This window comes from Centruroides sculpturatus, unplaced genomic scaffold, assembly GCF_000671375.1.
Source record: "Centruroides sculpturatus isolate CEXI.00-Female unplaced genomic scaffold, Cexi_2.0 scaffold162, whole genome shotgun sequence".
Classification (NCBI taxonomy): Eukaryota; Metazoa; Arthropoda; class Arachnida; order Scorpiones; family Buthidae; genus Centruroides; species Centruroides sculpturatus.
The window spans coordinates 259,652-271,358 of NW_019384555.1; the positions used below are offsets into that span (position 1 = coordinate 259,652).

The 11,707-nt window shown below is 29.6% G+C and overlaps 1 protein-coding gene across 1 annotated transcript; it reads left to right on the top strand.

Moving 5' to 3' along the window:
* The first annotated feature begins 768 nt into the window (after positions 1-768).
* LOC111623799 (carnitine O-acetyltransferase-like) lies at positions 769-8,494 on the top strand. The gene is made up of 14 exons (XM_023366499.1): positions 769-909; positions 5,065-5,292; positions 5,372-5,458; positions 5,751-5,869; positions 5,939-5,992; positions 6,202-6,367; positions 6,436-6,604; positions 6,714-6,892; positions 6,981-7,102; positions 7,369-7,479; positions 7,552-7,674; positions 7,744-7,942; positions 8,015-8,152; positions 8,237-8,494. The coding sequence occupies exons 1-14, from the start codon at positions 769-771 to the stop codon at positions 8,492-8,494; spliced, it is 2,094 nt and encodes a 697-aa protein (XP_023222267.1).
* The last annotated feature ends 3,213 nt before the right edge of the window (positions 8,495-11,707 follow it).

Consider the following 11,707-nt stretch of genomic DNA (forward strand, 5'->3'; position numbering starts at 1 on the left):
TGGTGAATTTTATCGTCAGTACAATATAAGATTATTGGTCAATGAACTGATCTTAATAACGTTTCAAACAAGCTGTAAAATCATGAATGTTTATTCCATTCTCATATCGTACATACAGTAATTGTATTTATATATTAATAATATGTGAATTAACTTATAAGTACAATATTTCATTTTGCTTATAAAATCATAATTATCTTAATAAATTTATTATTTAGAGATCTTCCCTTTTATTGAAAAATTCTCTTTTGAATGTATAAGTATCATAAAAGATTTTTACATGTAAGTTATTTAGGGCATGCAATATTTTATGGAATTACGATTTTTTGATACGATAACACCAAGAATAGAAACATACGAGGGTGATTCAAAAAGTAAGGTAACAAGAGCTCTCACGAGTGTCATATTCTTCCTCTTGTTCGAATTTCTCATTAGGGCAGCAGCGGAAGACCACAGCTTTATCGCACAGGCGTTAGATGATGCAAATGTTGCGTCAGGCTCTTGCATTATCATTTTGAAAATGGCTGCGCTCACGGAAACGTGGTCAAACGTAAAAGGGCGTAGTGTGATTCGATCTGAAGGGCAATTTACCAGTAGAAATTCATCATCAACTTGTTGCGGTGTACGGTGGTAATGTGTCACAAAAACAGATGTGGGTTTGGTGCAACGAGTTCGATAAAGGTAGGATAGATGTGCAAACTGAATTCTTACGGTGCTTCAAGTGGGAGGTACTGGAGCATCTTCCCTATAGCCCCAACCTAGAACCCTATGGATTTCTATCTCTTCGTGCTATTGAAGAAGCATCTGGGTGGTAGGCGATTCCAAACTGATATAGAAATTCAGCAAGCCGTCATGGAGTTGCTGAAGAGACTTGACGCTGATTTCTTCTCTGCTGGCACCGATGCCTTTGTATATCGTTGAAATAAATGTTTGGACAAGCATGGTGAGTATGTTGAAAAATAATATGTACCAGTGCTATAATAATCTGTATCATTATATCTGTCTGTGAAATAAAATTTGTACAGGAGAGGTTACCTTACTTTTTGAATCACCCTCGTAATTTAAATTTACTCTAAAATTAAAATTCGACATAATGGAAAACGAACAAAATGCAGAAATAAGACTCGAACTTCCAATTAAACTATTTAAAAACATTTGTTTCAATTCAAAATTTGACCGAATTAAACAAGTGTAAGTAATTAAATTCTACTCTCCGTAAGTCACTTCGTGTGCTCTGTTAGTACTAGTCTAAGGTCTAAGGTGCATTCCACAAATATAACGGCACTAATATATTTTAGTATAAAATCATTCACATTGAAAATTTGTAAACAGTTTTGGCTTGCTTCAACTTTCAACTTCTACAAATTCACATATAAAAAATGAGAATCGTTTATTGAGAGAGAAAAAAGTAAACTATAATTTTAAACTATTACAATCGATTTGACTGTTTCAAAAATATAAAGGAGTTAATCGAAAGAATTAATGACACATTAATAAAGTATATTTAACGATAATCGAATATTTAATGATGCCTCCCTTTGACTAAAATTACTTTGTAGATGCAGACTAGCCTTGATTGTATGAGTTTGGAGGACAAATGCGCTTATTTCTTCCCAGTGAAAAATTATGGCTTGTTTTAGTTCCTCTATACTATTATGTTGATACTCATTTTCATATACAGCTCTAGCCAGAATCCCTCAAAGATATAATATCCGGATAGAGCCGACAATTATTAAGAGACACCCCATTAGCTAAAAACCATTCATACATAGAGTTTATTGTGGAAATGGGGTTCTTGTTATGTTGAAAGAACCGTCGATTCCAGCAACACGTTCTGCAAAAGATAAGAGATTGCTTGTCAACATATCATGATAACCATTTGCTTTTGTAAGTCCTTGTAAAAAAATAAAATGGAGTCTTTCCTTACCAACTAAAATCACCCCACATTATACCTGAACCACTACTACCTTGTTGTCATTTGGAATATAGTCTTTCCTCCCTTCTTAAATCATGCGAGTAGTGGGTCCAGTAGATATGTTTCCAAGTGTCGTCCATGTCATTTGTCCTTGGCCCATAGTAAAAGTTCCTTCTTGTGAGTGAGCTTTAGTACTGGGAAAGATTTTCTTGACTTATATACCAGATGCTGACGTGTCTGCATAATTTTTTCAATAGTCGAATTGTTTGCTTACATTACATTCGGGCATTACTGCTAACTTCTGAAATAATATCCTGTTGCTGTCAACCTGGTGAACAACGGTTAGTTTTCCCTGTTTCTAAACTCCGAAGAGCATTCTGTTGATTTCTTTTGACCATATTGATCTCCAAGTTTAATAATTAAAAATAAAAATTGGGGGTCAATATTAATTAATATTAAATTAATCAATTAATAAAGTTGTCGATTACAGTGGACGACCAATTTAATTATTTAGCAATTGTTCTTGCAGAACAATTTTATTTATTTCATTACGTAAATTTCACAAATTATTTTTAAATTTATTCATTAGTGTTTATTTCATATAAGAAATTTCGATCAAGAATGTAACTTTGATGTTATTGTTTGCATTTTAATGCGTTGCTGTTACTATGTTAAGCAATTTTTCTTTAAAAATGGAAATCATTTGTAACAAGTAACATCACTATATTGCATTTTTAATTAGCCAATCTCATAAAACAAAGGGGTATAAATATGCTGAAAAAAGACTGAAAGGTATTATTTGCGAATACATTCGCTGTGATACGTTCGATTTGGACAATTTCGGTGTTAACTCAGAAGATTGTAAAAGGTAAATGTTAATCTGTCATTTAACATTTAAATCAGTAACTTAGAAACATTTATTAACAATTATGGAACCGATATTGACACAATACGCTATTACTATACTATGAAGCTGTTTTTCTACTTCTTTGCATTATATTGTTATATATAGAACGATTTTCTTGATTCTCTTATGACAGATAACATAATTTAGTAAAATATTTTAATGGATATTTAATTAGAAATAAGCAATTATTATATTAGATTTGACGCTAAATTCGTAAAAGGTCCCAAATTTTAATTACTGTACTCGAAATTGTTTAAATGTATTTCTTTATCTAACACTAGATATATGGAAACGATAATTTCTGATTTACTTGTTTAAATTTTTCTATAGATACAACTATTTGCAATAAGTATTTAAGATGATGAATGTGAAATGATGTAACATTGTTATTATATTAATTTTTACGCGTATTATAAATAAAATAGTACATCGTAATTGATTTAGTTATCAGTATTTTTAATACCATGTTGTATATATTTTATTTTTATGTTTTATGATCTTTCCTACAAACATTTTACTATAAACTTGAAAAAGTACTTGGAAATTTTCCACACTTTTTGCACAAAAACATTGTAAAATAGGGTTTACAGTATATAATTTTCATCACAATGGGAGAAAATATATAAATCTATACCAGTAACGAGCAATTATTTATTGTGACACGGTCACAATGCCGGGCTGCAATTTTTAATTTATTTTATTTAAAATATATCCTCTCCACCTCAAATTAATAGTGGCGTGCTTTCGTACAGTACTGTACATCATACTGTTCCGTTAACAATGGAGTCGGCCCGGTCATCTATCCAAATCCTTTCAGGGAAAAAGTTTTGAAATGGAATAACTTTCGGTTTGCATCGGAAGTTCTTATATAGTTAATCGGTGCCTTCTGCCCCTAAGTTTTCTATATCTGGTCTTGACTTTCATGTAGGCTATCTATCTCCGTTCTTAAGAATAAAAACAGATAGACAGACTTTATAGTGGGACTTTATAGGTCTGAATTGCAGCCCAATAATCTACATCGTCCAACCAAAGAACAATATTAGGTTGCTACAAGCTCTCCCGCTTACTTTTATGGAAATTTATAATAGTATATAATGTAAACCTGAAAATTTTCAAATTCTTTACTACACATTACTCTTATTTTAATTAATAACCTAATAGCTTGGATTTTGGACAGGCTTTTTGATTCTATGTACAGTAAATATTCTTTTTTCTTTTTAATAAAGAGTAATTACAAATTGTTTAATTAACGACGAATAAAAATTATCTTTGAATTTATCTTTAATTAATCAGCTTGCTAGTAGTTGTTTGCTTACATTTAAAAGAATTTCTAATTACATAATGCAAAAGTTATATGACTAATCGAATTCTATGAAACGCCGTCTGTAATTGGTAAAATAATCAATCTGCAATATCAGCGTTTATCTCTATACAAGTTTTCTTTATAGTCTTTAACGTTTGAAGAAATAGGAAGATATAACGTAATACTTAAACAGTAAACAAAAAATAGTTCTGACGTCAATAAAGTTTAGAAAGCGTTAATCTAAATAATAAAAATAATAATATTTCATAATAATATCATTTTATTTAAACATACAATTGCCAGATTATATTAGAAAGATTACAGTATAACAGTACTTAACATATAAACAAAATTCACCTTGTAGCATTTTAATTATTATTTAAAAGCTAATAAAATATTGTCTATACATCGAATTATGGTATTCTTGATTATAGTTGATATAAACTAAAAAATTGTATTTAATTTTGTAAAAATAAATAGAACGTAACAAGAATGTATCCTTTGTATAAGTCAGAAATATAAGTTGTTAGAGAACTTTTGCAAAGTGAAAAGCTCAAAACTTTCTAGTAAATAGCTAAAGAAATTAGCATCTAAGCGTACAAAAATAACAAGAAGACAGTTCAGAAACTGAAACCAAGAATTTTCTACAGAATTTACAGCTCCGTTTCCAGCAAAAACTGGACTCTCTGATTAACTCCGGCTCCGGTCCCAAAGCCCTGACAATATAGTTCTATTTTAAATAAATTAGCACTTATTGTAAAATCTAATTCAAAGGATAACTTTAAAATAAGTTAATTATTCTAATAAAGTTTAAAAAATATGTAAATTAACATAAACTATTAAAACATCAAACACTACACGAATTTAGCACGTTAAACAATAACAAATATGATCTCTTTTTACTGTCTTTTAAACGACATATTCTTTTGAATTTTTTAGGCATTCCTGAATTTGACAATGGAGAATTTTCTTAGCCAAGATTTTATTACCGGGGATGATTTGTTCTGGTCTCAACACGCCATTCCAAAGTATAGCAAAGGTCCGATGACTGCGCACCTGAAAGATCTACCGAAACAGCCGTTACCTCCTCTAAAAGAATCCTTACGAACCTATCTGGAATCAGTTAAGCCACTTACCACACCTAAAGAATACCAGAAAACAAAAAAGGTAAATTAAATTAAGTCTGTTTTTATAAATAAACGCGTTTATCGCCTAGATGTAAATAAATTTATTTTAATTTTCGCAGAACGTACGCAAATTTCTTAAGAAAGGTGGAGTAGGAGAGAAATTATACGACATTTTAAAAGAACAGTATTCTTCGTTGGACAATTGGGTAGGAACTTTAACTTCTAATTTTTCATTTCATGCGTTTACGTACGAGGCATACATTTTCCACAAATATATTTACAAATTTGTCTTTGATACTTTAAATATTTTCTATGAAAAAATGTTATCCGAATGGCAAAGGCAAGTAAAAAGACTAACTTCTCGTATTTTGATGATTCGAGTTTGATTCCGATCGATTCAGAATATTTTATTTATTATCTCGAGTAAAAAACAGACAAATTACAAAATAGCAATTTAGCTAAATCATCTATTTACAAATTACTTTTATAATTCTATAGATTTCGGACCGATGGGTACGAGCACAATTACAATCCGATCGCGAACCCGTTACCCCTAGAGTAGCAGTTTCCGCACACGTTCACCAATTAGATTTTGAAACACAAGAACATTATTTGAGGTTTGTTTAAAAAATTGTTTTAAAAAGTGTTTTATAAATTTACATAAAATATTAAATATATATTAACAGATTCGTATCAACTTTCGTTTACTGTATTGCGGATTTTAAAAGAATGATTGATTGGTAAGAACAATAATTGTTGTTTTTATGTATTTTAATTTGACAGATTTAATATATTTATCTTCAAATATTAATATTTATCATTCGCAATATATTTACAATAATTTACCATTAAAAAACTTTGACGAAAACTTATTATCCTACAATTTATTGAAATATTTTTGACAAAATAGAATAGATTTGTATTGTTTTCTTGTTGAAACTGTTTACAGTCATCAAGTGAAACCAGATGTCATGAGGGGAAATCTTTTAGATATGAGTCAGTATTTTCTCTTATTTTCAACAACTCAAGTTCCTTTGAGAGACTGCGATAGATGCAATCATTACGGAGATTACACGAATTATCCCAGACACATTATCGTAGCCAGAAATAACAAGGTAAACTTCTCGAATTTCATCAAAATACAAACTTTATATAAAGAAACTTTATTTCCTTTACACAACAGTTCTATCAAATTAACGTGTTAGACGACGATGGCTTGCCTATTGCATCCGAGAAAATTTTTCGACAATTACAACACATCCTATCTCAATCAGAAATGGGCATTCCGGTAGGAATACTAACGACTGAACATCGAGAAACGTGGGCTAACATACACGAAATTCTCTGCCAAGGTAAGTTTATAATCTTTATCATTTATTGTATTAATATAGTTTGAATACATCGTGTTAGGATTCTTATTTAACGTTGGTATTGTAACTCGCCGCTTGATATTCATTACAGACGAAGTAAATAAGAATTCAATTAGAATATTAGAAACTTCCATGTTTGTATTAAGTTTGGATAAACCAGTAAATTATCCAGTTAACAAAGATAAACTTAATCAAAATTTATGTAATTTTCTTCACGGTTGTGGACCATCCGCTAACGGTTGTAACAGATGGTTTGATTGCGGATTAAACGTAAGTCTCTATGGAAATATATTTCTCGATTCTTTGTTAGGTTACAACGTAATTTATATTAACATAATTATTTACTTTAATAATATAGATATACATAACGGACGACGGGGCGATTGGTGTAAATATGGGACCTTGTCCGTTAGAAGCGCAACCATTTCAACGTATGCTGGAACACGCTTTAGTCCTGACAACGAAAATTTTAAATGAACCGTAATTAATTCTAATATTTTCATTTTACTTACGATTTTCCTATAGTAATTTTAATATAGAAAACGGTATATTCTCTGTATTTAAATAATTAAAAACAATCATAATTACTTTTTAAAATAGCTTTTGCTTTATAAAATGAGAAGGTTCTTAACTAATTTCAATACCCACATAAAAATTGACTTTTTTTCTATGTTTGGCCACCCCGGGTTTATAAACGTATTTAATTTTTAAAATTGTATACCGCTAATTTTATGTTTATAAATTAGGAGTGAAGAGTACAAACCGACTTCAGTAATACAAGAACCGAAAGAACTCCATTTTAATTTATCCGCCCAAGTTCTGAAATATATCGAAAATGCAAAATTAAAATTTCAAAAGTATGTAAAATGGTTCTTTTCTTAAATAAATAATTCGGCCGATATTTAACCAGAGTTATCGATAATTTTTAGGGCGTGCGATAACGTGGATCTCGAAATGTTAGTATTTCATAACTTTGGTAGAAAATTTTTAAGATTTCACAACATCACCGTCGACAGTTTTGTCCAATTGGCTTACCAGTTTACAATTTACAGGTACGATATTAAATAACTTTTCGATTAATTAACTTTTCAAATATTTGAAAACGATTCCGTATATTTTAGATTACACGGAAACAAAGGAAAGATTTGTAGCCTAGCCACGCTTCATAATTTTTATAGAGGAAACTACGATTTATTGCAATCTACTACGACCGAGTCCTTGCAATTCTGCAAGACCATGTTAAACGAAAAATGCAGTGAAAAAGTAAAATATATTACTCTGAGGAAAGCACTCGAAAAAAACACCGATAATATCAATAAGGTAAAATGTTATTAAAACTTATAAATATTTACTTATAAGAATATTACTAAAGAAACATATTTACATTCCAAGGCCATGAATGGAAAAGGCATAAATTATCTTCTCCTCGGTTTGAAGATAGCGGCTGAAGAAAATGGTTTCGAAATGCCCGATATATTTCGAGACACTTCTTTTTTGAAGTATTTCGATGTGAAATTGATTTCGAGTCAGGTGTATAAATTTTTTTTTGATTGTCCTAATGATAACTTCGATAGGATACTTATTAAACGAAATTAAAACATTTGTTTTTCGTAGGTTCCCGGAATTCCTTTCTTTCCTGTTTACTCCGCTTACGGACCGTTTTCTGTAGATGGATACGGATGTCCATATTTCGTGTGTCCGGATAAATTACACTTTACTGCTTTTTCTTACAAGCATATTCCAGAAACTGACTCCAAAAAGTTTTTGAAAACGTTAAATATTTCACTTTTAGAAATGGAAGGCCTTATCAGAAAGTATTCGGATAAAACAGACAAATGTAAACTGAAAAAGCATGCAGAAATTACTTATTAAAAATTAAGAAATTTCTTAATATAAAAATACTGTACTAAGTTATTACTGTATCATAAACAAGAGAAATTTGTTCAATGTTTGCTTTTCCTTATTTTTCTTACGTAATTTAAGGTTTCGGATTACTCTATATTTATTACATGATACGAATAAAGACTGTTAATTTCATGAATATATTTTTAAATAAAAAATACACACGAAATAAAAAACTTCCGTGTTCTGTTTGAGTCTTTTTTGTTTTAAAAAATTGAATTTGAAAGGGTTTAATTTATTTACAATTTACGATATAAATTAAAAATAATATTGATTCATTTAATTAATAATATTAAAACTAGGATGTATACATAGTGTTGTCACTTTCTGTTATAACCCGCGACACCCTAATCTTTGACAAAGCCTCATCCAATTACATAAAGATTTGCATGGGGTGGATTTAGTGCATTTCCCGGAACTTGGCCCCGAGATTCATCGTTCATCGTATTTATACTATGTGACAGTGGTGTAGTGCCATTGAACATACGAAAGATATATCTTCACTTTAAAAGTATTGTAGTGTGTACTAATTATTGATCCGATACGCTTAATATTACATGTCCACAGTCCGTGGATTTGTTATAAAAAACAAATTACAGCAATATTATAATTCAGTATTTCTACAGGGTAATCTGCCATTTGGCTGCTCGACCACTCCGCATATTTTGAAAGCATCTTACCTAAAAATCCAGCAACCAGTTGCTTAACTTTCCAGGCAACTTTTAAAAATGCGTGTGTGGCGCCATGTGTTTTATTAAAAACTTTTATATTTTTAATTATTATAAAATGGAAAAAAGCTTAATTTTCAAGATAGAGGTGGGTTTTATAAAAAATTGTAAATGCTATAGTTTGTCTATGAAAAGAATCATCTTGGGTATTAACCAATAAGCATCACGTGCGACTAAATATCCAGATGGCGCAAAGCGCTGATTGGTCAGCCGAATGACGTCAACCCACCGAAGTATAGATTATATTTTGTGGTCGTCAGAACGAATCGTGACGAAATAGATTATTTTTTTTTTCTAGTTGTCGTAATATGGAGTGAGTATAAAGTGAAAATACAGCCGATTATTATTTTTTGAACATTTAACTTCATACTTGAACTTTACGCACCTCTGAACCAAATCATACACAATAGACCATTTTAATAGCGCGATTAGTGTTTTAAATTTACGTGCGCGGATAATAAATAACAGAAAATTTATACTTTGTTACAGATATTGTTCATAAAAAGTTCGAGAAAGGACGAAATTTATAATTAAGATAAGTCAGAATATTCTTTGAATTTGTCATACGCATTTAATATAGTTAGACGAAACAATAAAATTAACTAAGTTTTGTATACCTCTGAAAGAGAAATTTTCACAAATCTTGCTTAACAAATTATAAAGTTTAAATGTAAAAGTTGTTAAACAATTTTGAATAAAGAATATTCTCCATAGATTACTCTTATCAGATATTTTTTTTAATGTTTTAGTTAGAATTGACAGTTTTTTCTGTCAATAGACATTTTGCGCTTTTGAATGTCAGTTCAAAATCTGTGTGTTAAGAAACAATACTTTCCGAATTTACAGAAATTTCATATATCCACTTCCATCGTGGATATATCTGTAAATATGTTTAATCAAATTTGTACGACCCTTTTTAAAACTAAAAGTATAGAATTCTTGTATAAATTATTTAACAATCAATAAAACTGTAAGTATTTAAATTCCTTTGATTATAATAGTTATATATGTTTTAAATAAGAATTTCCATACATTTCGTGGTGGAAATTGTTTATCGATATGTGTGGGGAAAAAGTAATGTTACATTTGTACCGTAATGTTTTCGCAGTAAACTATTTTTTTAATCCTTTTTATTTTTTGTTAAAATAATATTACCGTACTAATGAATAACTATTTCTAGATGCCTCGTATGTGCCGTATACCCGATTGCGTAGAAAAATATATATCCAGTGTCTATATTTAAGTTTTCACAGGATTTGATTCGAAAAGCAAACCGATGGATTAGAGAATTTGTAAAAAAAAATAACTTATTATTTAAAATGTTTTAACAATTATGCATTAAAAAGTATGAATTATGTTTAGGTGAAAATATATATTAAATTGTTAACTAATCTGCATTTTCACTCATTAAATACAAGTTTCTGTAAGGTTAAAAATACTTTATTGTCTAATAAAGAATGTAAAAAAAAACTTAATTTGCAATTTATATTTGTTGTTTTTGATTATTTTATTATTAAAGTAAATGTACAAAAAAGCTTAAAAAATACAAAACAGATAAAAGTTACTTCTTGATGTTTACGTGATATCGGTTTTAACCTTTGATATCACGTAACTTAGTTTAATGTTAAAATTATTGCAAAATTTTCAATTAATGTCGATACACACAAGAGCTAGTGAAATTATAAATAAGTGCCTTTTATCAAGTTTTAAATAAAATGTCTATAACTATTATATAATGTCTGCCCGCTCTCACAACAACAACAATACAAAGTTTAGGCTGATGGATCAACATTTCCGATTTTAGTAGGTTGACGTCATTCAGCTGACCAATTAGCGCATTGTGCCATCCAGATATTTAGTCGCACGTTAAGCATCAGCCATTGATCGCTTAGTTGTGGCAGAGTCGGTAGATTGTCCGGTCTTTCGACTACCTATCTTCGCTACTTGCTAAAATCAACTAGAGACAAGGGACACTGCAATCCTTACAAGAGCTTGGCGAGATCGAATGTTTTTTTTTGAAAGATATATAACCTTCGAGTTCGATTTCGTAATTTTCTATATGAAGTTTATTATAAGAATGTAAAAGCTTTTATTTAAACCCAAAACTAGGTTTATGGATAAATAAATGACAATGAACAAAACTGACATAATAGCCAATTATTAAATTGCGCTATTATTGCTATTATGTTAATTTAATATACATTACAAATGTATTATACATACAAACAAATTATATTATATACAATAATAATAATATAATTTGTATGTATAATATACATACAAATTATATTATACATACAAATTATGTATAATATAATTTGTATGTATAATAAATTTTTAACGTATAATAAATTCACATAATAGCACAATTTAATAATTGACGTAAACATGGAAAGTTCTTCCACCGAAATAACAATGAAAATTCGCATATAAGAGAGGGAATCACAGATTGGTT